At 41.4% G+C, this 27,754-nt stretch overlaps 1 protein-coding gene and 1 long non-coding RNA gene across 7 annotated transcripts in view; one reads left to right on the top strand and one right to left on the bottom strand.

The window, feature by feature from the left end:
• LOC126996126 (laminin subunit alpha-1-like) overlaps positions 1-27,150 on the top strand; it is a 213,020-nt gene extending 185,870 nt beyond the window's left edge. The window contains exons 28-66 of one of the 4 annotated variants that reach the window (XM_050856330.1): positions 230-355; positions 1,660-1,833; positions 2,245-2,417; positions 3,318-3,449; positions 4,261-4,388; positions 4,797-4,924; positions 5,700-5,896; positions 7,049-7,239; positions 8,437-8,552; positions 8,693-8,815; positions 9,118-9,229; positions 9,361-9,508; positions 9,864-10,011; positions 10,638-10,802; positions 11,027-11,187; positions 11,423-11,561; positions 11,876-12,104; positions 12,978-13,151; positions 13,882-14,036; positions 14,498-14,653; positions 14,978-15,111; positions 15,486-15,646; positions 16,109-16,247; positions 16,480-16,645; positions 16,856-17,006; positions 17,505-17,637; positions 17,836-17,962; positions 18,483-18,623; positions 19,846-19,905; positions 21,078-21,247; positions 21,817-22,005; positions 22,492-22,594; positions 22,774-22,953; positions 23,262-23,408; positions 23,588-23,728; positions 23,896-24,058; positions 24,654-24,784; positions 26,347-26,575; positions 26,847-27,150. In XM_050856330.1, the coding sequence (XP_050712287.1) occupies positions 230-355; positions 1,660-1,833; positions 2,245-2,417; positions 3,318-3,449; positions 4,261-4,388; positions 4,797-4,924; positions 5,700-5,896; positions 7,049-7,239; positions 8,437-8,552; positions 8,693-8,815; positions 9,118-9,229; positions 9,361-9,508; positions 9,864-10,011; positions 10,638-10,802; positions 11,027-11,187; positions 11,423-11,561; positions 11,876-12,104; positions 12,978-13,151; positions 13,882-14,036; positions 14,498-14,653; positions 14,978-15,111; positions 15,486-15,646; positions 16,109-16,247; positions 16,480-16,645; positions 16,856-17,006; positions 17,505-17,637; positions 17,836-17,962; positions 18,483-18,623; positions 19,846-19,905; positions 21,078-21,247; positions 21,817-22,005; positions 22,492-22,594; positions 22,774-22,953; positions 23,262-23,408; positions 23,588-23,728; positions 23,896-24,058; positions 24,654-24,784; positions 26,347-26,575; positions 26,847-26,989 (5,883 nt within the window). In that variant the 3' untranslated portion in view covers positions 26,990-27,150. Of the gene's footprint in view, positions 1-229; positions 356-1,659; positions 1,834-2,244; positions 2,418-3,317; positions 3,450-4,260; positions 4,389-4,796; positions 4,925-5,699; positions 5,897-7,048; positions 7,240-8,436; positions 8,553-8,692; positions 8,816-9,117; positions 9,230-9,360; positions 9,509-9,863; positions 10,012-10,637; positions 10,803-11,026; positions 11,188-11,422; positions 11,562-11,875; positions 12,105-12,977; positions 13,152-13,881; positions 14,037-14,497; positions 14,654-14,977; positions 15,112-15,485; positions 15,647-16,108; positions 16,248-16,479; positions 16,646-16,855; positions 17,007-17,504; positions 17,638-17,835; positions 17,963-18,482; positions 18,624-18,965; positions 18,985-19,845; positions 19,906-21,077; positions 21,248-21,816; positions 22,006-22,491; positions 22,595-22,773; positions 22,954-23,261; positions 23,409-23,587; positions 23,729-23,895; positions 24,059-24,653; positions 24,785-26,346; positions 26,576-26,846 lie in introns of those variants that run through there. The other 3 variants (XM_050856332.1, XM_050856331.1, XM_050856333.1) reach the window with 3 other exon arrangements.
• A 174-nt stretch (positions 27,151-27,324) lies between these two features.
• LOC126996131 (uncharacterized) overlaps positions 27,325-27,754 on the bottom strand; it is a 40,837-nt gene continuing 40,407 nt past the window's right edge. For all 3 annotated transcript variants that reach the window (XR_007750996.1, XR_007750995.1, XR_007750997.1), the window contains exon 3: positions 27,325-27,556. This is a non-coding gene — a long non-coding RNA (uncharacterized LOC126996131). The remainder of the gene's footprint in view (positions 27,557-27,754) is intronic.

Below are 27,754 nucleotides of genomic sequence, written 5' to 3'. Positions count from 1 at the left end.
CCCAAACACTCACATCAGTTAACTTCACAATCTCACTCCACCATATCCCATCTCCAGCATGTTCCCATCATCTCTCACCCGGCCACATCCCTTCACAGATGTATCATTCCCACCCATGCCACTCCATGTCATCTACTTTATCCCACCCTGTCTCAGTGCCACACCCACCCACCTCACCCCTGTCCTTCCCTCCACCACCGCCACCACCACCATCACCACCCCTTTACAGCTGCGCATGTTGAAGCCCCGGGTACTGACCGTGGAGTACCGTCGGCCAGTGTCAGGAGAGCGGCCAGTTCGTCCACCTATAGTCGTAATCCGCCCTTGGAACACCCAGGAGATATGTTATATCAATGTAATTACTGCAGCAGACTCTCAAGCCACACCTTTGCTTCTGTTTTATCCACTATTTTTCTTCCCAATGTTACTGTTTTATCCTATTTTTCCATTTTTTTGTATATGCATTTTTTGTAACCCGCTTATTTTCTTTCTCCTGTGATTATTTTTTCTCCCCATTCAGGTGTTGCTCAAGCCAGTGAATGTTGCTGTTTACTGCTGCTTAGTTTTTGTTTCTAAAATTTGTTGTGTTGAAAGGGACGTGAGCTTTAATTGTGGCTTTTTATTTTTTTCAAGTATGTGTGTGTGTGTGTGTGTGTGTGTGTGTGTGTTTATGTGTGTGTGTGTGTATTTATGTGTGTGTCTGTGTGTGTGTGTGTATTTACCTATTTGTAGTCTACCGGGCCCAAGCTAAGCTCTAATAGTCCCGTCTCCTCCCGTGTGTGTGTGTGTATTTACCTAGTTGTATTTGCCTGGTTGTGACATACGGGAAAAGAGCTACACTCGCGCTGTCCCGTCTCCATATCCTCTCTTATCCAACTTTTCCTTAAAATCATGAATGTTTCTTGCACAAACCACCTCCTCCTCCAGTCCATTCCACAGCTCAATGCTTCTGTTTGGGATGCTAAACTTTTTCACATCTCGCCTACACGTGGTCGCCCTCAGTTTCTTCCCATGTCCTCTTGTTTCTCTCTCGCTCCACACATACAGGTCCTCTCTGTCCAGATTCTCCACCCCACTCGCCACCCTGTACACCGCTATCAGGTCTCCTCTTTTTCTTCTTCTCTCCAGGGTTGTGAGCCCCATGCTATTGAGTCTCTCCTTGTAAGTCCGATCCCTAAGTTCCGGTACCATCTTAGTTGCCATTCTCTGTACTCTTTCCAACTTTCTTATATTCTTCTTTTCGTGTGTGTGTGTGTGTGTGTGTGTCCTTAAGTGCAAAAGTATTTACTTCAGCGTGTGTATTTCTGTTCTGTCTGCTGTTTGTATATTTGCTTTTTTTCAGGAAGTGCCTAACATCATACATGCCTATTTGTTTCAGCTTGTGTTACTTTTTCAAATGGAAAGGTTTATCAAGCAATGATAAGTATCCATCATGTCCAAGAATGAAGTTTTAACAAGACCTCCATATGAAATGCCTATCCACAATGTTTAGTCAGTATTAAGGAGTCAAATCAGTCCATAATTATTTTATAAAAAGATGATTAGATTATCCTAATGATCTTATAAATGACTTTTCACCCTGGACACCTTTGTCATCATTGGGCCTTCACCTCCTCGCACATTGGGCATCCTGTGACCTCTCTGACCTGCTTCTTACAGTTAGCACTGCCTGGGGAGAGGATTCTCAGCTTTGGGTCAGGCGAGACGAACCTCAACGTGACCAACCAGCTTCATGTCATCCCGGGGACAGAGGGAAACGTTTCCATTGTGTCGTCTCTGCCTTTTGATGCCCCGCTGTACTGGCAGCTGCCCAGGGAGTTCATGAGGGACAAGGTGGGTGAGAGAGAGAGGTATAATTGACCAGGTGAAATCTGCAGGTAGAACATGTTATTCCTATTGTATATCGTAGGAGCTATGATACTGATAATCATGTATGATTCAACACTGATATCATGAATGTTACCCAGCACTGGAATCAAACCAATGCATTACTTCCATCCAGTGCTGGGTAACATTCAACTTGTCTTGTTTTTTACTTCCAATATCATCATTATTTAAGTGATATTGACCCTACCTGATCAAATTTCCATTCTTCAGTTCACATAATCACTCTCCAGGGCGTCATACAATGGTTAGTAAGGTTCAGGATTTACTTTTAATCATTTCTTTACTTTATAATTTCATGTCATCATACAATCATGCAGGATTTAATGATAATGATTAACTTGCATCATTCTGTTACAGGTCAAGTCCTACAATGGTTACCTAAGGTTCAGGACACAGAGCAGAGGGGGGAGGAGGAGGTTCCCGGAGCAGATCTTGCAGACGTATCCTCTCATCTCGCTCCAAGGCAACTGGCAGCTGGTCCTGGAGTACTACCCGCCCTCCGTGGCACCTGATGGCCAATACGAAGTGAAGTCAGTACACATTTTTTTTCTTTTCATTTTCTTTCCCACCGTTGCCAGATTGTCGTACTCAGAGCATAGTATTTACCGGTTTCTGATGCCTAACTATTGCCAAGAAACATCAGGATCTAACTCTTTTAACGATAACTATAAATGAGTTTCGTTATTGGAGCCCAGAAGACAGTTTTGGGTAGGAAGTCGGGAAATACAAGCGGCTGAGTACAACAATCTGGCAACGTTATTCTTTCCCTTTTTTTTTTTTTTTTGTAACATTTTGGCTTTGGGTTGTCTTCTGTGTGAATTATTAAGTTTGGGTGTTACATAGATCAGGAACATTTTTTTTTTTTTTTTTGATTTTATATAGTTTTGATCCCCCCCATTGTTAATTATATTATAAAGTGTTACATGAATATGAATAACAAGTTACACATTACACTACACCTTTTTTCTTTTCAAACCCAAAAAAAATTATAAAAAATAAAAACATTTTGTTTTAACAAGACAACAAGACAAACAATTGCTTGGAGTTGTTTTAGTTTGGGGGGGTTTCTTTATGTCCCTGGTGGCAGTTTGACCCTTCTTTTGTACACTGAACCTAAAGAAACACTCATTAGAACCCAACTGACCCCCTCTTTGACCTTTATAAATATTTAATGTGAGAAGCCTAAGAACACAAATTTGACAAGGCTTTCGTAGGAGTTGAGAGCATTTCCAGGTATAGTTTTATGTCCCTGGTGGTAGTTTGACCCTTCTTTTGTACACTGAACCTAAAGAAACACTCATTAGAACCCAACTGACCCCCTCTTTGACCTTTATAAATATTTAATGTGGGAAGCGAAAGTGTTTTATAATTCCGACCTATGAATCTTTGTTGTGATTTAATGAACATCCCCCTTTGACCCCTTTCCCCAGGCTACACGAGGACTACTGGCGCCTCAAGGGGGAGCCCAATCGCCTGAGTCGGGAGATGATGATGATTGCCCTCCAGAACATCCAGCACATCCTCATCAGGGCCACACACGCCTCGGATGCCACCTCTGCCACGTAAGGGAATGTTCAAGGGAGTTAGTAATTTTCCTTTAGTGGTTGTAATATTCTGTAAATTTTCGCACTAAAGGCTTGACAATTTTAACCACGGGAGTTGTAATAATGCTTTATCAATATACCACACATCATTGACCTGGTTTCCTGTAAATATTGAAACATAGGATGATAATATTTTAGTTACCATTATTCAGAGGACATTAAGGTTCGTATTATAAAACACTTTGTCGCTCAAGAACACAAATTTGACAAGGCTTTCATAGGAGTTGTGGGCATTTCCAGGAGTAGTTTTATGTCCCTGGTGGTAGTTTGACCCTTCTTTTGTACACTGAACCAGAAGAAACACTTATTAGAACTCGACTGACCCCCTCTTCAACATTTAGAAATAGTTAATGTGAGAAACGAAGGTGTCTTATGATAACGGGCTAAGAATCTTTGTTGTGATTTAATGAATGAACTTGATACATAAAGTGATAATATTTTAATCACTAGTAGGTATGATCAACTTTCCTTATTTTTTTTCTTTTTGAGGTTAGATTTCACTCATTTTCCATTTCTTCTTCTTCTTCTTTTACTTCTACTACTAATTCTTTTCATTTGACATGTTACCGAACGATCTGCAAGGAGTTGAAGTTGCCGATGATGTGATAGTGTTTTTTGTGGTCTACTCAGGAGGCATTAAGAAATTTTGTGGTGATCTGTTGGATGAATAAACACTTTTGGGATATGTATTACTCTCCTGCAGTGGACTTTTTGATCATTCAGTTTGTATCATGCACGGGCAGGAGGCTTACAGTGTTTTCTCTCCAAGGCTGCAAGACGTCACCATGGATATAGCAGCGGAGGGCTCCCCAATGTCCTCCCGGGTGGCGGTGGCTGTGGAGCAATGCATCTGTCCGTCCAGCTACTCAGGAACCTCTTGCCAGAACCCTAATGTTGGTATGTTCCATTTTTAGCTTTGGATGAAATGTTAAATGTTACAATAAAACAGCATTTTCCACTCATTCAAAGCCTTATTCCTATCTTAGAATTTGGGGGTTTCCACATTCATCGATTGAATTTAAATGTTTAATGTCACCTTTATGTGTTAGTTAGTATGTGGGATTATTAGGCACCACTTCCTTTTCTTACTATAACCTTGATTAAAATATAAGGCAGTCGGTCAGTTAGCCAGATAGACAACTATGAACAGACATGACACGGGGATTTACGTATTCATCAACCCAAGTATGCACATATAATAAACAGTGAAAATCATGGGAAAATGTGAGTATGTACAGTAAATGCCACAGAGTGAAAATCATTACCATCCACAGTACATAGAAATAATCCTCCCTTGGTCCGCAGGTCATTATCGCTGGTACAAGGATAACTACATTACGTCCACCATCATCATTGACCTGGTCGGGGAGTCGCGACGCTGCAATTGTAACGGACGCTCAGAAACCTGCAACTCCGAGACGGGCATGTGTCAGGTGTGTGGTGGGCCGGGCGTGTCTCGCTCAACATTGCCAGATTGTCGTACTCTGCCTCTTATGTTTGCCGATTTCCGACCCCAAAACAGCTTTCATCACCCAAATAACTGCCTTCATATATGGTTATCGTCTAAATGGTTAATTATTGGTGCTTCTTGGCAACAGTTATGGGCCAGAAACCGGGAAATACGCGGCTCTGAGTACAATAATCTGGCAACCGTGGTCTCGCTTCACAAAGATCTTACAATAAAACGAACCTTTTCTCCTAACCCAGAACTGGCAGATACATGTTTGTTCCTTTAACTGTCATGAATCAGGCAAAAAATGCTCCAATAATTAACCCGGTAGCTGCGGGGATCATGTTTCTTAAAGGCCCCTCTAAGCGAGAAATATGAGAAAAAATCATCACTCGCGGAAACCATTTCATGATATATATCAACGCATTTGTGATCAGTTTATGCATCATCTATTTTAGGGGGTTTATATCATGGCAAAAATTTGGCTCGTCGCTGGTACACAGTAAAGCCACAAATTTGGCCCGTCACTGCTATCGGGTTAAACAGGCTGCAAAATGAAGAGCATGTTGAGTTTCACAAATATCACACACAGACCAACATTTACTCTTTACCCAGAACTGCAGATACATTTTTGTTCTTTTAATTGGCATAAATAAACTAACATATGTTCCAGTAATTCTTAAAAACAGGACAATAAGAATAGCATGTCGTGTTTCACAATTATCCTACAGCCAGACCAACCTTTCCTCTCTACCCAGAACTGCAGAGACAACACAATGGGCCCCAACTGCGAGGTATGTGCCACTGGTTACTATGGCAACCCCGACCTTGGCCCCTGCAAGCCGTGTGCCTGCCCATCCAGGAAACAGAACTTTGCCGAGACTTGCCAGGCCGACCGCTATGCTGAGTACGTCTGCAACTGTCGGACGGGCTACACCGGGAGCAAGTGTGACAGGCAAGTGAAGGAGGCTGCCTATGCATTAGTCTTACTAGAGTTAAAATGAAGGGAAGTGAAGGATGCTGTCTGTACTTTAGTCTTTCTAGATAGGGATAGATAGGGCATGATAGGGTGTCCAGTGCAGATGTAGCTAACAGATGTGGAGTAGAGGACCTGGAAACAGTGCTCAGAAGGGAAAGACTCTGATGGTTTGGACATGTAATGAGAGCAGGTTGGGATACAGTGCTGGGAGATGTGGAGAGATTAGAGATAGAAGGAAGGAGACCTGTTGGTAGACCTAGGAAAACGTGGAGAAGGTGTATACAGGAAGACGTAATTGACATTGATGGGGTTGGATGAACATCAGGCAGAAGACAGAGTAGAATGGAGGAGAGCCATAAAGCGTCCAACCGTTCAGGAAGAGTGAAAGTGGACGTTTAACGAAATGATGATGATGATGATGATGACTTAAGTTTTCTAGAGTTAAAAAAGGCAAGTGAAGTCTGTACTGTATATTGTCTTTCTAAAGTTAAACGATTATTAACGATTATTTTTTGTATGAGATTTTGAGAATAATTTTTAGTATAAGTTTTCTCTGTTCCACTTTCCTGACTTTTGATATTTGTTAGCATATTTAGTCTACACAGAGACCTTTTTTTCCTTACTGTTATACTGAAGTTATTTGATTTCTCATTTCTTGTACATTATTTTGTAGCAAGGATTCTTAGTATTGGATTTATCTTTCATGAATTAAGTAATGTAATGTCTTTTATTGGGAAGCTAGGGAAAACAATGGGGAAACTAGTGTAGTACCATTGACTACCTTTCTTTCATACATACTTTTGGGTCTTCTCAGAACCTCCATATTTTAACCCGTCCACTGCAATTGGCACGGATTTCGCTTTCACTGGTAGCCTGGTAACTCTTACTCCCAGATCTTTCTCTGCCTCTGTGGGGGATAATGGAGTGTTTCCCATGTGGTATTGATATCCTGGATTTCCCCTCACAAGGTGCATGACTTTACATTTTTCTTCATTGAACTGTAGCAGCCACTTTTTGCTCCATTCCTGTAGCTTGGTGATGTCTCCTTGTAGGGAATCCACAGTCAGGGGGTTAAGGAACATGGGAATGGATATGAAGCTAATGCAGCAACATGATCCAACATTGCAGGTGTGACTACAGCTACTATGGGAATCCCTCACAGCCGGGGGGTTCGTGTGTGCCCTGCAACTGTGATCCCTTCGGCAGCGTGCATGAGGGCTGTGACAACCAGGGCCAGTGTACCTGCAAGGACGGTATCACGGGCAGAGATTGCTCCCAGTGTGCCCCTCGCCATGTCACGTCTGCAAGGGGCTGCCAGTGTATGTGATATTTTTTTTTATCCTTTACCAAATTGTTTGACTTCCATATACTGCTACTTCCTCCCAACGTTGCCAGATTGTCGTACTCATCCTCCCATGTTTGCCGATTTCCGACCAAAAAACTGCCTCTCCTCGACCCCAATAACTGCCTACATATACTGTTATCGTTAAAGTGGTTAATTATTGGTGTTTTTTTGGCAATAGCTATGGCTCAGACACCGGTAAATACGAGGCTCTGAGTACGATAATCTGGCAACGGTGCAAGTTTCTCCCCATGATGGAATTAATTCAAAGTCCCTAGATAGTAGTATGGTGGAGTGATGTTGGGAAGAGCTGCTATATTTGGTTAAAGAAAGTTCATTTGTTTGTGTAATTGCAGTGTTTCTTGACCTGAGTCTCCTGTCAAGCCCCGTGCCACAATTTGGTATGGGTTGCTACTTTTCTTGTGGGTAGGTGGTGATGCATGTTGTGTTATGGTATGAGGTAAGGCAGGAGACTCAGGCCAAGGTGAGCCCGGTTTCAATTCCCGGGCGGAGTGGAAAAATTTGGACAGCTTTTCCGATACCCTACACCCCTGTCCACCCAGCAGTGAATGGGTACCAGGTATTAATCAGGGGTTGTGTCCTGTCTCCTGGGATCTGTTCCTTTCTCTTATAATTCCTTCCCCTTCCGTCTCTCTCCGGCATATGACCACAGATGTTGTGCCGACTAAATGAAACTTTCCAACTTTTCCTCAGGACAGGGTTTAGTGCACCTGCAAGAACTAATGTGCTGTTTTGACCACAAGTAGCACCTCTTCCCAACATAACATCTCTACCATACTATTATCAGGGCTACTTTATTGACGACTTTCTCTTTTCGTGCAAAATTAGTGTTATGGGCTAATACAACGACTAATCAATTGGCGCACAGTTTTTTTTTTTGTTTTTTTTTTTTTGTTTTGTTTTTTGTTTTTTTTTCTCAACAAAGGAGACGGCTCAAGGACGACCAAAAGAGTGTAGGGAAAAAAGCCCACTACTCACTGCTCCCACAACAGACAAAAGTAAAGAGTGGCCAAAAGAGAGGTCAATTTCGGGTTGGGATAAGACGTAACTAATTAATAAATAAGAAGAAATCAACGAATTCTCACGTGATACAAAGTTATGCTGAAGTTGTGCTTTGCTCTGCTGACTGCCTCATCCAGTTCTTGTGTTGCAGCGTGTGTGGATGGATGTGTCGATGTTTTGCTTGACGAGGTGGAGGAGATGATTGATGAAGTTACTTCCGTTGACATGACTGGCATCATTCCTGCTCCCTGGCCTTCACTTAGGGAGGTAAGGTTCCCATGGTTTTACTCCCTTGCTTTCCTTGTTCTCCCTCTTCTTTTCTGTTCCTTATTCTCTCCTGTATTTTATCCAAACCTTCCCTTCCCCTTTTAACCAAAGTTCACAAAGCATTCTCCTGACCCCCACAGATCATGAACATCACCAAGGTCCTGCGTTACCAGTTGAACCGCTACCACAGCAGCGTTGACACCTCTCAGAAGCTGGTGGTGGAGTTTGACCTTGACTACTATGCCAGAGATCTCTTGAAAAGGGTAAGTTATTCAATGTTTACAGACATGATTCTCAAGAATGTGCATGAGAGACATTTATCACAGAAATGTATATGCACCTGAGTGGTGCATGAAGACTGCAAGCTTAAGTATAGTGAATTGAAAGCATTAGTGAAATTTTCAGCTCCATTTTGATTTTACGGAACCGCCATTGTTCATGCAGTCCATTATTGACCAAAATATCTGTATATCTGATGTCTGTTAGATTTTTTTTTTTTTTTTTTTCCAAATGATGCAGTGAGTTTTATGTCATGTCAGTACTCATCTTTCTCATCATTCTTCAGGCGGGGGGGCTTGTGGACGCCGCCAGAGAGACTTACCCGCCCACAGCCAAGATCAAGTCTGAGGCCCAGTCTATCTTGGACTTGCTGAACACGCTCTACATAGAGATTGAAAGTTTGTCTTTTGCTTTCCTTAACAGCATCAATAATTCACTGGAATAGAAAATGTAAAACAGCCCCTCAAAATAAGAATGTCATTGCGTTTGTAGATAAAGCTTTTTATGAGTTTTATGTCCTTCTCCTCAGAAACGATTGTGTACCTCAAGAACTATGCCATCGGAGAGACGCCGAGCATCTCTGTTGGCAGTGCCCTGGAGGAGGCCAAGAAAATCCTGAAGGAGATCCAGATGAGAAATTTCACTCGCTTTGAGGAGAAGGCCGACACAGAGCTGGTGTAAGTCCACGTGGAGGGACTGATGTCTTGTTCCCAGGAGTTGTGCGCAGCAACACACCTTTAGGCTCTGTAACAAAATTAACCAACACACAACAGTCTGTCAGGCTTATTTTGCAAAGCTAGACAACTGCACCTTATTTTATTTTCATTACAGTGAAATAACTTGGCAGTAAAATATAATGGTACTCTGTCCAGTTTCTTCTTAAAGTTAGAGCACAACTAAATCCAGTTTTATTCCCATGTACATTTTTCTATAACATGGTAAATTTGGAACTGAAGTTTGATGTTAAATCCTTCTCAAAATAGTACAGAAAATTTAAGAAACAATGACAGCATTTTTTTCATTCAATTCCAGAAAAGCTGAGCTACTTCTGGAAAGAATAAAGAAGATGGATCAGTCTAACCCTCTCATTCAGGATATCAGCTTCCGAGTTGATGACTTTGATAACAAGCTGAAGGAAATGCGGGAGAAGATCAGGATCTCCAACGAGAAGACTAAACAGGTGAGGAGCACGGGACAGTCTGGATTCCCTCTTTCAGGGAATTATGTTTTCAGTAACTGCTTTCCATTGTAACAAACCATTGCTCCTTGGTATGAATAATCAGAAGCTTTACTATTAAAATCTCCCTTTTAATGTTGAATTTAAATGTATTTCACATAGTTTCAAGTTCTGCGAGCCTTTCTCACTACAAAGAAAAGGTTTATTGCTCATTAATTGAAGTCAAAGTAAACCTCATTTTAAATTCATTGACCCGTCCACTGCGATTGGCATGGATTTTGCCTTCACTGGTAGCCAGGTAGCATATAGTCCCATGTTTTTCTCTGCCTCTGTGGTGGATAGTGGAGTGTTTTTCATGTGGTATTGGTATGCTGGATATCCCCTCCCAAGGTGCAGAACTTTACATTTTTCTTCATTGAATTTTAGCAGCCACTTTTTGCTACATTCCCATAGCTTGGTGATGTCTTCTTGTAGGAAATCCACAGTCAAGGGGTTAAGATACTTCATTAATATTTGCAAGTCTCTTATCAGAAAGCTCATATGTATATTACACAACCCTCACAACATTATGCACATTTCATAACAATTCATACATTAACTTTTAAAAAATCTCTCCCCTCCTCCTCCAGGCCGGGTTGTTGATGGAGGGCAACGCAAGGCGGCTGAGGCGGCTCAAGGAGTACTCAGGCCAGATCAGGGACTTCCACCTCATCATCATGGACCAGAATTTCAACTCGACACAGCTGCTGAAGGACGCCGCTAACTACCTACTCAACACCGGCCTCAACTTTGATGTGAGTGGCACTGCTCTGTTTCCTCTCTCTCCTTGACACATTGGCCCTAAAATATTTTGCTTAGAGTATGTCATATTCTGAATGAGTGCCCATCAAAGCACACTATTGTTTTAATTTAATATTCCTTTAGTTTGGGGGAGTTTTAAATAGAATATTCATTGAAAAAAATGCTTGGCAATAATAACCAACCTTTAAAACATTAAACCACCTCCACCTCCCTGCAGGACATAGTAAGGCTGCTGAGAGAGTTGAGGAACAGCACGTCCTTCCTTGCCGAGTATGAGGCCAAGCTGCGCCGGGAGAACCAGGAGTATCGAGAGAGATACGTCAAGCGTGCCCACGACCATGCCATGGACCTGATGCGTAGGTCCATCCGCTTAGAAAGGTATGGTCGAGATACTTTGTTATTTCAGTCGCCCAGCCAGTTTAGACCAAAAAATTTATTGTGATTTTCCTTTCATGATTACTCTTTCTTTGGTAGTGAGTTACATAATGACTTAATTATGAATTATGAGCAAAGTAGAGTAGCAAAGAGTACAAAGTTATGTTTCTTACTCCTTGTTCCTTTTCTTCTATCTTTAAATGTTGTTCTTTTTTTAATAAGTTCTCTGCTTGTCCAGCTTGTTTAACAGAACAAGGGACATTGCTGTCGGCCCCTTGCGTGCTGCTGAAGCCTACAAGCGGATTGTTGATGCCCTGCTGAGTGCTGAGGAGGCTGCTCGCAATGCTTCAGCAGCTGCTGAGAAAGCCTACACAGTGGTGAGTCAGCGAGCACCTCATGCTTGTTTTGAATGCGACAGCATTGTGTGTGTTTTAAGTTTTTGAGGTCCAGGACACCAGGAAGAAGTCTATAGAAAACAAGTTTAATGCTTTCAAAACGAAACATAGCAAGACATCTATAGAATTAAATAAGTCATTTTAATCTCTAGTTTACCACACAAAAATAATCGTAGATAAAATAGAATAAATTATCACTTTCTTGCTGTTGTAATTCTACTGATTGAAAGGGCATCAAGGAGGAACAAAACATCAAAAGTATCTGTCTCTTTTACTAAATTTGAAATCACGTTCAGGCTTATCCCGGTCGCCCGGAAGACTCGCTGGTTCGCCAAGCCTCCCAGTCACTTCGAACCTCCCAAGAGCTTCAGTCCAAGGGCGGTAACCTGAAGGCAACAGTGACACGGCAGCTGGGTGACCTTGGCAAGCAGCAACGAGCCCTGGGCACCACTAAAGGCATCCTGGACATCACCAACAGCCGGCTCAATGCCCTCAACACACTCATGGACAGACAGTTCTCTATTGGTGCGTTCATTTCTTCATTCCATTTCTTTTTGTTGACACCTAATTTACATCACATTTCAAAATACTATACAGGGGGTTCTCGGGTTACAACGGTCTCCACCTACAATGTTTCGTGGTTATGACACGGAATACGTCATCATCAAGTGTTGCACTGAGGCTGGTGCATTGTTTACATTCCGCTCGTACACCATTTTGCTTTGTTGTGCTTTCGCTTTCTTTGGTTTGTGTTCTTTTTTCATTGACTTTTGTCCTTCATTGTCTCCCAAGCATAAGGCAGACTCTTCTGATGGCAGTGCTTCAAAGAAAATGAAAGAAATCACGGTGGAAGTGAAATTAGACATTGTGAAGCGATTCGAAAAGGTAGAAACTGCGACAAACATTGGTCATGTGCTGGACTTTTTTTGTTACTCTTTTTCATTTTATTATATTATATTTATGGCATAGAAGTGTTTTTCATACAAATATTTACTTTTTAATTATGACTTTACTACTGCCTGCATAAGCACAGTGAGTGCTTTGGCACTTTGATTTGAGGGTTGAGGCTGACAGTTCCTTCTTATAAAGGGTGTGTTTTGATTTACCTACAAAATCAGGTTACAATGGTGTTGTAGGAACGAAACTCCGTCGTAAGTCGAGAACCCCCTGTACTTTATATTTCACTTCATGTTAAACTATCAAACTATACCACTGATCTTGAAATGTCCTCTTGAGTAATCATTTTGTGTTTAGAAAATATGGATATAATAACTTGAACCGACTCACCACAGGCTCAATACTACTCAACGCGACGGAGGTGAGCACTTAGGCCACACGCAGCTATAGCATACGCCCTCAACTTAACTTTTTTACTGACTCACCCTTGCCTCCCTCCAGACATATCCACAGACATCCAACGAGCACTAACAAGGACGGAGGAAACGAACCGCAATGTTGGGGGAACGCTGGAAAAGGTTACGTCCATCCACACCAACCTCACCATCATCCGGGAGCGGGCGATGGAGCTAAGCCGATTTGACACCTCCCTCCTCAACGAAATACGAGAAACAAGTAAGTTGAGTTGGCTTGTGTTTTAGAGAAGACAGAACGTAATTTATAAACATAAGAGAAGTGAATAAGTTGGGTCAGCTTCTTGTTTGGGTAGACAGAATATGGGCGCTTGATATTAAAGTTAAACGAGTTAGTTGGGTCAGCTTGTATTTTAGGAAAGGCAGAATTTGAGAGTTTGTTTTATCTGTATATGTGGTTTTTCTCTCACGTTGATTATTGCTTTGCTTAAACTGGTGGGTCTTCCAAATGATGTTTAAGAAAAATCCAATATGAAGTAAATTGAACCAAGACGTTTGTTAAGTGAGCACAGGGTAGTAAAATAATCTTTGTGAAAGTATATTTTTGTTGAGTGGGCATTCTTAAAATTTGGGTTTTCCTGTATTTACATAAAGGTTTTGATTACTCTTGTTTCTCACCTGTTGCTTGTCTTTGTTCTCTGTTCATTTACTTCTTGATATATTAGTGTGAGTTCTGTAGAAGGAAGGATATGTTAGTGTGATTTGTGTAGAAGGTAGAAGGAAGGAGACCAGTTGGTAGGCCTAGGAAAACGTGGAGAAGATGTATACAGGCAGACTTGGCATTGATGGGACTGGATGAGCATCAGGCAGAAGATAGAGTAGAATGGAGGAGAGCCATAATGTGTCCAACCGCTCAGGAAGAGTGAAAACGGAAAACGAAATGATGATGATAATGATATATTAGTGTGATTTTAAACATGTATTTTCACCAGTCAACACCGCCAAGAGCCACACCACTAAGGGCGTCCGCCTCGCCAGCAACATGCAGAAGACTGTGGACAGAATCGAGATCCAAAGCAAGGACCTGAGGGAGAGGATTGAGGCGCTGAAGAGGAAGATAAAGCAGACGAGACAGTATGCCTCCTCGGTGGGTGTACCTCAAGGGCATTGCTTGCTTCCTGAAGATGAATTTTCTTTTTCCCTTTTCATGTTTTTTTTTTGTTGTTTGTTTGTTTGTTTCTGTTTTTGTTTTTATTCCTCGATGGACATGCTTAGTTCATATAAAAAAAAATAGTTAAAACATGCTGAAACACATTGCTTTTTATTTGTTCTTGCTTAATTTGCATAATATTTGTTCTTTCTTAATTTGCATAAACAATAGTAATAATATATTGTACTGTTTCCTGATTTCATTTTAACTTGCATATAATCAAAAAACACCTCATAATCCTTGTAGAGCTAATATCCCACTGAGCAGTCTTTAAGCCTTAAAAATATGGGCAAATGCAGTAACTCTCATCCTGACATGCTGGGAAAGCTAGTGACTGATGTTTAGTATAGCAGGGGAGGGAATCTGTCCTTGGTCAGCAATGTCTTGTTCCCCTGTAGATCCGTGTGTCCCTGACCACTGACGAGGCGGGCGTGTGCACCAGGAAGTACCGGCCGACGCTCCACCCCTCCACCACCACCACCATCGTGTTCACCTACGCCGTCAGCAATGCCGAGACAGACGCTCTGCTCCTTTATGTTGGCTCCAGCAACTCGGTGAGTCATTTTAAACTGCTCTGCAGTTTTGAATTATCATTATTATTAGACTGTAATGTGCAGATTATTTTTGCAACCTGAGTAAATTGTAGATGCTTCTGTTAATTTCTATATGATTTTATTAATGAGACAAGCAAGACATTAGTCAGAGATACTGAATGATGTAATTCATGCCAATTTACGAGAATGACATAGAAACTACTTACTAATTCTTGATTCCTTGTTAACTGCAGTCCTTCACAACACCTACAGAGAATGATGTGATGTAGATTGTGTTCAGAGAATAATAATAAACTATTCATCTGTTCTTGCTTTCATGTTCAGAGCGACTTCATGGCAGTGGAAATGGTGAACCGCAGGATAGAGTTTGCTTGGGATGCCGGCGGTGGCCCGCAGCGCATCACTCACCCGCTCAGTCTCCTCACCAACACTCCAGAGGTCTCGGATGACACGCGATGGTGAGTCGGAAGTGTTGGCCAGAACAGGAGCAGTGTGGAGGACATGACCACCTGTTTGTGCACACCATTTCAAATGAATCAACATCAAGAAATTGACAATAGATATTAAAATGAAAACTGTCTAAATAAGTGATATTCAAACTTTTGGGGGACTTAATTTCATTTTTGTACATAAGGTCATTCCTTCAGAGTTGATTTTTCTCTGATATAGTACTACTTCATTTTTGTATATAAGGTCATTCCTTCAGAGTAGTTTTTTCTCTGATATAGTACTAACTGAGTGCTTACTACTTACGAAACATACCCAAGATACTCTTATCATTGTACTTTGTGACATAATCCTTTACATACTATCATGCTGCTTCCCATTTCAGGTACCACATCACAATCAATCGGGTCGGCAACATTGGCCAGCTGTCGGTGGTGCCGGCCAATGCAGAGGGTCCCACAAGCATCAGGCAGACACCGGTGAGTGACGCCTCGCCGCCTGGCTTCAGCAAAATGGATCTGCTGCCCACGGACACAGTTTGGGTTGGTGAGTACGGGGCATGAAATTCAGTACATGAGATTTTCTCTATAAACAGCAGCAGGTCTGTCCAGGTCTAAAACTATTAATTGTTTTCAATCTCTTGCACTCCAGAATTAAGAAAATTTTATCTTCTGAGGCTATAATTTTGTGCCTAATAATTGGGACTGTTGTTTACTTTTATTATATATTTCTGTCTTTGAAATTCAAGCAGTTTGGAATTTCAGACCAGTGGAACTTTGATTAGTAGACTTTTAAAAAAGTGTGATATAGTCACATTAAAAGGGATTTCCTGCTCATAAATTCTGGTTAGGTTTGTTAGGATTTGAATGAAACTTCATATTCAGGTTTTCTTTACTGTTCTTATGTTTTAGTAGAATCCCTAGAGCACTAGTTCATTGAATCATTAGTGAAGGTTATTCCCAAGTTAGTCGCTCACAGAAAAGAATCTCACAAGTCTCCTTCCTCCAGGCGGGGCGCCACGCAGAGCATTTAACTTGTTGAAGACTCGGAAATTCTCCGGCTGCCTGTACACACTGTCCATTGACGGGGAAAACATTGGCCTGTGGAACTTCACTGAATCCCAAGGCTGTGGGGCATGTAATGAAGGGTCAGTATCACCATTTCTAAGGTTTAACTTATAGTATATTTACTAATTGGTACACACAAGTCCAATTAGCACTCACATCAGGAAAGTAACCACTCGGAAAATTATATGCAATTGAGCCAACGTATTATACAAATTACTGTTAATATGCAATATTAATTTTCATACTTTATTGTAATAATGAGTAAATATAAATAAAAGCCCTCATATTTTATACTTCCTTTGTGTGGTGTAGGGAGGAGCTGGTGCTGAGGGAGAGTTTGGCACTTGGTTTCAATGGCAAAGGTTACTTCAAGGGCAACGCAGGGCTGATGCGGCCCAAGCCTTACTACAACACTGTCCTGTCCTTCAAGACCCTTGATGAAGATGCTCTCCTCTTCCTGGCTGTAAATGATGTTAAGGTAAGGGAAGGATACATTGTATCTCTTAGGTTGACTTCACTACACAACATAAGAAAACATAAGTCCAAATTATAACTTTTTTATGGTGTTAGAGAACTGTCCACAGACTTGATTTTGCTCTATCTATTTATTTACCTTTTATTTACTGTAAGATGAGAGTTCAAGGACAAAAAAATGGCAGCTTCCTCACTCCTCTCGTGCCGTCCACAGAACCAATACTTCAGCATTGCCCTGGAGGGAGGCCACGTGGTCTTCACCGTCCAGTTTGACAGCCAGACGCGGCTTGTGATGAAGTCTAGTCGCCGCCACAACAACCGGGACATGATACAGATCCAGGCCATCGTGCAGAATGGGGCCAAGAGTGAGTGTGTGCCCTGAGTTTGTTCTTTCCATGCACCTTTCGTGACTGGAACAAATTACCCAAACACATTGATAATAAAACAGTCCACATTCTGAAACAAGCACTCCACAACCCACTTCCTTTGCTGTTACATCCATACCAAACTGCTCATACATATTTTCATTCCTTTCTCCATCCTATCATAACATCACATCCACCTCTTCTACAAGTTAGTTTCCACTGCATATATTTGTGATTGCTGTGCCACATTCCACATCCTTGTCCCAGATTCATTTGACCAAGTTGGGAGGATAATGCTGTTTCTCACGCCCACATATGACTGAGTTCTGAGGATGCTGCTGTTTCTTATGCCCTTCTTTACCTCCATCCTCACAACTCTTTTCTTTCATAACTCTTAACTGGGATTTAATGGAGTCCTTGTTGACTCCCTACCTGGCAATGAGAAATGGGGTGACAGTGATGATGACTTCTACTTAATGGATCTCTTCTATCCAACAGATGGTGCACGCATGGGTCGCCTGGTGGTGGGTGACCAGGACCAGCTGGGAACTGTCAAGGGCGGCCCAGACCTTGACCTCTCCAATGTTCCCTTCTACTTTGGAGGCGTCGACCCGGAGTTTGACCGAAACAAGTAAGGACTCAGGACATAAGGATGGTCTTAGCCAGGTTCCTCAAAGTATTCAAAATGTTCATTGTAACTGAGAAAATGTAATTACAAGCAATGTATCGTGTATGAAGAATGTTACAGTGAGTAGAGGACAGACATCTCTCTCTATCTTTTCAGCTTCTTGGATATTTCATGTTGATTGGTGTGTTCTTGCATTGGCAGGTGGGACAATGTGCTGGTGCTGCGGTCAGTGCTGGGCTGCATGTCTGGCCTCTCCGTGCTGGACAAGGGCAGAAACCCTCGCACAGATGGACAGTTTTATGGCATCGACAGCTCCTGCTCAGACAAGGTGTGAAGCTTTTCTTCAGTAAAGGAGGCTGTCCAGGAGCAATCCAAACATATTGAAAAGCCTACAACATGCTGCTAATGGGTTTAGGAGCCCAGTTTGTGCTGTTACCTATCAGATCAAAGAACATTTAGGGGGAAAGAATGCATTGATAGGATAGCTATTACTTTAGTTTCATTCTGTCTCCTAAGCTCTACTCTTACTAAAAGACTAAAGCATTGTCATGAACAAAGTTCATAAAGGTTGTGAAAAAATTATGTTCTTTTGTCATAGTGTCCCTGCAGTGAACCAAACTTAACATTTATGACATAGCACAAGACTGTTCTGTAAGTTCTGGCAACAGGACTTTTCAAAATTAGTTCTCTTTTCTTGAAGTCACAGATGGTCACAAATGGAGTCTGCAGTGAACAAAACTTGGCACAAAATAACCTCACACAATTTATTAATTACTGAGTCTACAGTGAACACACCTTAGCATAAAGTGGCCCAGCACCACAACTCTACCTCCCTTCCTCCCTGCCAGCCTCTGTATGATGTTGGCTTCCTGGGCCGAGGCTTCGTGGAGCTTCCATCCCACATCCTCAAGAGAGACTCCAACTTCGGCTTCACCTTCCAGACGATGGAGACGGATGCCCTTCTCATGGTGTCCACCTTCATCGGCCAGGTAAGTGTTTTATTGATGTATTTCGTTTAGTCAGGCCATAGGGCATCTTATGGAAACTGGTAGTCAGCCTCAACTTATTAGTGGTGTGGAAAGATATTTTAAAGCGAGTGTATAGTTAAGAAACAAAAGTAAGAAGAGTAGAGTAGAGGTGTCAGTAAGTGCTTTGTTTACTTTGTTGAAGGGTAGGATTGTTTTTCTTTAGGTGTGTCGTGTGAATTGATCAATCAATCAAGCTATGATGACGAAGGATGGTTTAGAGTTGAAGCACCAGACTTTGATCAGTGTCAGATTATTTCTGTTGAAGTATTTACATATTTTAATTGGTATTTTCTATCTTTAAAGTTTGGACATCCTCAGTGTAGTGAGTAAAGTGAAGTTATCTGTGTTTACATGCTTTGGTTAGGATAACTCAGCACCTATGAAGAATGCCTGAATGTCTTCAGTATGTATTACTTTTTATTCTTTTTTTTTTTCCTGCATGTATTTCATATCCTATTTAGTGCTGATATTGAATAGTTGATTTTGTATTGTCATCGATACTTGAACAGCGAGCCTTGTGTAGCATTTTGATTCCTGCAACACATCAAGCAACTTTAAAACCGTTTACACATAACCTTGATGTCCTGTCCCATATGGTTGAGATCTTGATTTCCTGTCCTCTCTTTTTTTCTTAATTTTAAGGAAAATTCTGCTTAAGTAAGTAAAAAAAAATCTTTATTGAGTATTCATAATTATACATGAAACTGAATAAATTTACTTTACATTTTATTTACAAGCATTATCTTATTTCTAAGGTGGCTTACAATTTACAAGATCGTATTTCCATTGTGTAACAACGAGTGATATTTCATCTATGAAACTTTTGAAAATTGCTCTTCAAGTATTATGGGTTACCAACCTCAGGTATAACCAGTGGTATTTATATGTAAAGGAATAACAAAATACTCAATAGAAAGCAAGTAATGCATGAATAATTAAGATAAAATAGGTTTATTATGAAGTTCTGGAAAATAACCTAATTGTTCAGAAGAGCACCTCTTTAAAAACCTATAAATCTTCACTAACTTTTAACCCTCAAGGGTAACACATCAAAAGCCTTGGCAACACTTCTCAGCACACTTGGGGTCTCGTGGAGCTTAATCTGTGGCATTAAACAGCGTCCAAGAGGAGGTGGAGGAGACATTTGCCTGTGTGTACTAATGCAGCAATGTTCTTCCTCAAGGATAATGAGACAGAGGAAGACTCGGAGCGCACCACCACCACCACCACCACCACAACCACTGTAATGCCATGGTGAAGGGAGTACCTTGCTTACCTCAGCCACTAACAAAACACCCACTAACACACAACACACGGAGCAGTCGTTCCTACTCCTGTGCTAGTGTATTAGGTATGCTGACCAGTTCATACGCAGCATTCTAGTTAGTTCTCGTAACAGAGAAAAAGACGCTCAGAAAATTAAGAAAAACAAGAATGAACTATAGTCAATATAAGAATGTTTTCAATATTTATTATGACAAAAACTCATATTCATAGCTCAAGTAAGTTTCTCAAGAGTTTGATTTCTGATGTGAGTACTAATAGGATGGTGCGTACTGATTGGGAAACATACAATACGCCGGAAATATTTTTGTGTGCGTACCAGAGTGGGTTGTGATCAGCGCGTCGAGAGCTCTTCAGTGTCCTGTCTCTATTTATTTTCTACCTAGCCTTATATTTCCAAGTGTAACGTTTTAACTCAAGTAGCACCAATAATCTTGTATTCTCAATCTTTCTCCTCTGTGCATGATTATGATGTGAATGTTGTTTTGAAATGTGTTAAGGTAGCATTTGTAATCCCTGCACATCAACTGGCTGCAGCACCCTTCCTTCCCAGTAAATCTGTTATTGTACATACTTGCTAAAGATTTTACATCATTGAAATAAATCCTTGGTGCTTTGGCCCTCACAAGCTTACAGTGTTTTGCTTTAGTGTGTGCTTATTTATACACAAATGTTTGCTTCTTACTCATCCTTGTTTTTGTACCTAATTGTTTGCCACAAGAATATTCCTTTTTATCCATTCCAGCTTCTTTTTTACTTATATATGTAATCCTAATAAGGAGACTCAGACACAGACATTGCATACACTCCATTCTTTATCAGGCCTTTCAAACAAAGCCTTATCATATTTACTCATGTAAAAGTCAAATTTTTTAACCATTTTTGTAAGGAGAGGTTTTGGTGTGACTATCAAATGAACACTAATCTTCTCTGAGCTCAAATCTATTCCTCAGTCATATCATAGCATTGCTGTAGTCAATTTTTTGCTGAATTTGACTTTTACACAAGTATATCTGGTAATTTTTTCCACTTAACCAGAAGTGCATTGGCCGATAGGCTTAGATGGCACTTCAGACTCCCAGGACAAAGGTAATCACACCCATGTTCCTCCCCTTCCCTCACCTGCCACAGCCTCTGCCACCCGGAGCAGTGCACCCACCAGACTTCTACTCTGTCTCTCTGGTAGAAGGTCACCTGGACATAAGACTCAACGGTGGAGGAGGAAGCCACAGAATAATGTCCTCGACCAAGTATAATGATGGCCGCCTCCACGCCTTCTTCGTGATCAAGGAGAACAGAAGGTGAGGGGATGGGAAAGATCATCAGGTTGAGGTTAGATGTCAGAGGTTAACCTAAAAATCTTCTGCTGTGTTCATTTCTTTGGGCAAACAGTAATGTAGGTCTTTGGTATTGATATAAACCTTTATCCAACTATCTTTTGGGGCAATAAATACTAATTTAGCCTTTGGCATGTTTTATAAGGCAGACTTTAGTTTAGTGTTGAAAGAAAGGAAATCAATATTTACCTAGATGACTGCAATGGATCTTCCGAAAAGTAACATTCATCTCGATGCACAATATCAGGAAAAGTAATTGTATGGATTTTGACATTTTTTGAAACTCAGATTCATATTGCTTTTAGCTTAGCATTATATAAAACACGTATTATATGACCATATATTTTACAGTATAGGAGACAGACTAAAAATTAAATGAAATATATACTAAAAATGCTTTTACTCATTCTGATCCTGAAAAGAAAAAAATACAGCAAGAATAAAAATTATGTTATACTCCAGATGCATCTTACTGTAGATCATCTGAAATATAAAGACAGCCCCTTACCCACCCATTCCTCCTCTTCCCTCAGAGTCACCTTGAAAGTGGACGACGCTGAGGTCAACGCCACCCGGCTTGACAGAGGGAGCCAGGTGGTGGTGGGGCCGGACACAGGCGGGCTGTACTTTGGGGGCGTGCCAGAGGACCTCGACATAGTGAGGATGGTGGGCTCTTCACGGCCACTCAAGGGATGTGTGAGGGATGTCATCGTCAATAACAAGTGAGTCTGCCCTTGCCTGGTGTCAAACTGTAAAGCAAACCTAATGACTGAATTTAGCATCTTTGTGAAACATTGCATACAAAATAATAGTACCATTGATGATAGTCCTGTTGTAAAAAGGACTCCACACAAACCTAGGTAATTATATCATCAACAAATTCATTAGGCAGTTTGTGTCCATTCCCTTCATCTAAACTAAAGGAAACCTGAAAAGCACAATAAAGGTGAATCTGTGTCTAACAATAAAGAAAATATGGAAAGTTCAATAACAAGTAAATCATTTGTTTTTCAGTGCCATCTCAAATATATCTTATCTCTTCCCTGTCCAGAGTTGTTGTCATTAAGCCTTTTGTTGCTCATTGCCATCTCTAATATATCTAAATTCCTCCTTATTCAATATCATGTCATTTCTATTCCTAATGGCCTTCTTCAGCCCATTCACTCATTGGCATTCTTTTTTATACATTTGATCTCCTCCCTTCCCAGAGTCGTGTCATTCTCAAGGCCTATAAGGTTCAAGGAGGTGTACATTGGGCGTTGTGCTGACCTCCCAGCCAACGCCATGCAGGGGATGGAGGCCGACATGAAGGTGGGTGTTTCTGTATTTCTGATAAAGATGTTTGCCATGCTGTTTATATTTTGATTGTGTCATGCAATGTTCTTTCAGTTTCTTCCATACAATGTGTGCCTGGATTAAGCTGCGCTTTATATGGGTTATGTTAAAAAGTGTACATGGATTGAGCTCACGCCTCCTGACCCTCGGCACAGGTGGCGGACTCGTGCCTGCCGCCAACCCAGCACACAGTGGAGTACAAGGCTCTCAAGTTTGGAGATCAGCTGGACTCCCATGTGCTGGTGCCCCTCCAGTCCAAGACCTTCAAGAAGAACTTCGAGGTCTCTTTTGAGTTCAGGACATATTACCCCAATGGACTCTTCTTTATTGCTTCCGTGAGTTTGTGTGATCCTTGTATTATCTTGCGTACTGGTTTAATGCCAGCATAAATCATGGCTCATTCACAATTTTACTGAAAATTATAATTAAATTAAAAAAAAATTGTCATTATTCTCTTGATTTTTGACTGGTTTAAAATTATATTTTAAGTATTTATGGATTCATCAAGTGCAGTAGTACGTTGTATGCTTTTCCTCTGTGAGGCTTGCAGGAATAACTTAATTTTGTAGTACTTTAAAGCCATTCTGAAATAAGAGTCATCTTCAAAGGAACTCTCCATGAATGTGTCTGTGGCTTTCAACAGAACACGCGGAGGAAGCGCGTGCAATCCCTCTCTGCAGAGCTGCACAATGGCCGGGTGAAGGTGTCCCTGAGGAAGGACAGCAGGAAGGGCTCCAAGGCAGTGGATGCCGTCTCTCAGGCAGGACTTAACACCGGCCAGTGGAGGAAGGTAAGGCAGTGTCCTTTTTTTGGCAGCAAAGCCTTGGCACAATATATACTCAGTCAAAACTTAGCAGTCATAATCCTGCTTCCATAGCCAGCCCCTCGGTGGAGGCTCCTGTGTTGGGACAGACCTTCAGAGATACAAATAAATAGATTGTGAGTCATCTGGTCTCTTCTATTTCTCAGGTCAGGATAGAGAGGGTGAAGAAGCGCCTCTCCCTCTACATAGACAGTCAGCTGGTGAAGCGAGTGAAGGTGCCACGCAAGGTGAACGTGGGCCGAGAGTTGTTCCTCGGTGGGCTGCCCTCCAGAGTGGTGGGAGCGGAGGTGAGTGGCTGTCTGTTCAGTAGAAGTAAGCCTCACTTACGGTTGTGCTACCCACCACCCTTAACTTTGCTACACTATTTCTCAAGCAAACTAAGGACAACAACAATCAGGCCCTCTCCAACATTCCACAACATCACATCCCCTTCACCTCCCCTCTGTGGTCCCAGGAGGTCGAGCCGCTGCGAGGGTGTTTGAGGAACCTGAATATCAACGAGGAGGAGTACGAGATCCCCAGCACGAGGCGGCGGGACCAGATCGTTGGAGTCGGCCAGTGCTTCGCCAGCGTCCAGCCTGGCTCCTACTTCCCTGGGGATGCCTATGCTATTTATAGTGAGTAGGAGTGAGAGAGTGTGTGTCTGTGATGGGAAGGATGTTGTAGCTTGCGACAAGTTAGTTGTGAAAGGTAAAATGTATAAACACCTGCAGGAGAAAGTTTGAACAGTTGAATAAGATTTTTACAGATATACTTGGTCAAAATATTTTTAATATTAATAGATAAATAAGATAATGTAAAATAATAATAGTAATAATATACAAATTGTAAAATAATAATAGTAATAATATACAAATTAAGTCATTTGTCACAATATTAAGATAAAAGATAACACAGTAATAATGAACAAACAAAATCAATGTCCTACTGTGAGCCATATGAGTCAGAAATAATTGTTGAGGGCAGGAACAACTGACTTCATTAGCATGTTTCTAGATAATTTGTCTTCATTGCTGCTTTTCCCAGTAATTGTTGTTCGTGGAATCTGTACCTTGCCCCAGTCAGTAGTCTGCACATGCTGGGAGTCCCGTGTTTCAAGGAAATTTGTTTATCATTGTATATTATGTTTTTTCCATCTTGTCATTTTTAGAAGCAAGTGAATTGTGTCAGGAAGTAGTGCAAGTCTGCCAAGTGAGTGCTCTTGTCTTGCAGGTAATGACTTCAACGTGGGTCTGATGCTGGACCTGCGGCTTGAGTTCCGAACATGGGAGCTGAACGGCATCATCCTGAGTGTGGCTGACACGCGCGGCACCTCCCTCTCCCTCGAGCTCATTAATGGAGCAGTGAGTCCCATGCCATAAGCCAGCTTGAGTGTTTCCTTGCTTCTTATGTCTATGAGAAAGAAATTACTTATGATATTTGCTTTAGTTAAAATTCTTCTGATCACAGACAAAAATTATCTAAGTGCTTTGAAAGTTACGATAGAGTGATAAGATTGAAGAATCTTTATTTAGATTCTCTGGAAATATGTGAACAGTGAGGTGATGAAAATAAAGTTTTTAAATGGGTTAAGGGTAATATAAGGTTGATTTATATCAAGTAATTATACTGAAAGATAGAAGACAAAAACTGGTATAATTTGCATAAATTTGGGCTCAGGAAGAAGAAGGGTAAAGCTGGTTCACAGATAAGGTAGTTGATGAATAGAACAAATTAGCAGATATGTAGGTGATGCAACTATAGTGCAAAAATGAAAATAGGGGTAAAGGCCCCGTCCACACGATCGAGCAGTGCCCTCAAGCACAGGTGAGCGGTCTGCCCGTTGACAGGCTTAGCGCTTGTGCCTGCTGAGAACCTACTAGTTTTTCAGTGGGCACAAGCAGTAAGCCCATCAACGGGCAGACCGCTCGCCTGTGCTCGAGGGCACTGCTCGATCGTGTGGACGGGCCTTAAGATAGATTAATGGATTGGGAGGGGAGCAGCCATATGTAGGATAACCAGCTGTTTGTCTCTGTATCCATATATATATTCTAGTTGTAACTTTAAATGTAATCTTTTCCTTCTATGAGTTTCAGAGGCTGTATTATATAATTTTGGGGGAATAATTTCTTAACAAAACATCTTACATGGGTGATAATTTGTGAAAATATGTTTCAGACCTTGCCGTATTTTCATCAAATTTATTATCAAGATGTAGACACTTATATGAGGCATGTAATGATAAAACCCGGCAGACGAGGTGTTTCCTGTAGCAAGGCCAGCAAATGTTTCTGTGGGGACAGCATTGTACCCCTACTCACACCACCATCTCCACATACTGCGTCCAGCATTAGTGACCGAGCTCTCCATTCATGAACAGAGCAGTTGAGGTGTTTGTTCATTTGGTGAGCGGGTTGACAGGCTAATTCAGTGACTGGAGAGATAAATCAATGTTGTCTTAACTGTTCTGGTGATGGAAATGAAAAATAAAATTCTTACATGATAAAACATATGATATGACACTGGGCTTGGTGCTGCCACAAGTGATTGATTGAATCATGCACCTGACATCTCTCTGGCCACTGGTGCAGGCACACAACACCATCTCCACAGAAATGTTTGCTTGCCTCATCTCAGGAAACAATTTGTCAGTCTTTTTATTACATGCCTTTTATAAGTCTAATTATCCACATCTTGTTAATAAAGCATTTTGATGAAAATAGGGCAAGATCTGAAATGTGCTTTGCCAAATTACTAACCTTATCCAACGCTTAAAAGTTATTCCCCAAATAATAATATAACACGGCCTCTGAAACTCATAGTAGTTTTGTTCCTGTGATTCTTTGGGGGGGTCAGATTTCTTAAAGATGTTCCCTTCACTTGAATTATTTTGACCATCACATAACCAAGTCTTGCATTGCCTCAGGTGGTGCTCAGCGTGGACATGGGTGTCGGCCACTCGTTCAGTGCACGAGTTGGCCTCAGGAACAGGTTCAGCTTCTGTGACAACCGGTGGCACACTGTCAAAGCAAGCTACATCAAGGATTCGCTAGCGCTGCGTGTTGACAACCACCGAGAGGCTTATGGCTTCAATGGCTCTGGGGAGCATGAGGGAGCCATCACAGGGGCAGAACTCTTCATTGGAGGCCTGCCAGGTGAGGGGTGACCAGTAGGTCCAATACATACACATCAGGCATTGAAAAGTGTATCCACGGAATGTGACAACACTAGGAAATTCAAACTTTGTCCCACACTGATCCTAGCATACCTTTATATATATGAGGGATGACTTAGGATCAGTCAAAGTTTGAAGTGTCACATTCTGTGGAGAAGTTCTTTAAAGTAGTATGAATACCTTACCCTATATGCTTCTTACATCCCATTAAGATGGCAATGATCTGCTTAACAACTGTCCTCCACCAACAGACACAGCACTGCAGGGAACTCTCACCACCAGAGAGAACTTCAAGGGATGCATCCGTAATATCCTACTGAACAGCGAGAGGAGGGACTGGACCGACATGTACAAGTTGCAGAATGTTCTTCTCAGTGCGTGTCCTGTGCAGTGAGCCGAGCTTTAATGTTCATTGCAGAAAAGATGTAAAAATTTACTGTGTAGTGAAAAATAAGGTCATGCTTAGAGCTTTAAGGTGTTGTGCAAATAACTAACAAGACTTACTTACACTCCCCCTCAAGGAAATGATGTCATTCTAATAATATAAACTGCTGGGTAAGAAGTGTTATTCTCCTGTACTGGTTATGCCACAACAGTGTTAAGGATACTTCAGAAACTGTCCAGAAAGAATCTTGCAGGAATTTTTTTTTTTAAATAAACTACTAAATTCAAGTGTTCAGTGTTAGGGATACTTCAGAAACTGTCCGGAAAGTACATAAACTAAATCTCGCAGGAAAATTTTATTTAAAAAAAATAAAATAAAATAAATTGGAAGAGTCTCTCGACCTCTTAAAACACATTATTCATTAACCAGCAACAGCTAGTCCATGAATCTGGTACTGGGAAGGTGGCCCCTCCTCGCCACGGAATGGAGGGGGCACAGAATCAGAGGAAGTGTCAGCAGCAGTGGAGTGGAGACCAGTCTGCTACCCAGTGGACAGGTCCCATTGTATCCATTTATCTGGAAGAAAGGGCAATAATTAAAAAGGTGAAGTAAGGCACACATCACAATCTATATATTACCCCCAAAACACTGAACATTCAATCCCTGGCCTTTCAACTTCCTACAATACTCTTCCATTACCACACTCATTCATGATCACTTCCAAAAGCCCCTTTCCCTCTATCCTCATTCATCCACAACACAGGTCTATCCTCA

Source organism: Eriocheir sinensis, chromosome 9, assembly GCF_024679095.1.
Source record: "Eriocheir sinensis breed Jianghai 21 chromosome 9, ASM2467909v1, whole genome shotgun sequence".
In the NCBI taxonomy this organism is placed as follows: domain Eukaryota; kingdom Metazoa; phylum Arthropoda; class Malacostraca; order Decapoda; family Varunidae; genus Eriocheir; species Eriocheir sinensis.
The sequence above is the reverse complement of the archived record's forward strand: the minus strand, read 5'-3'. Positions and strand labels throughout refer to the sequence as shown.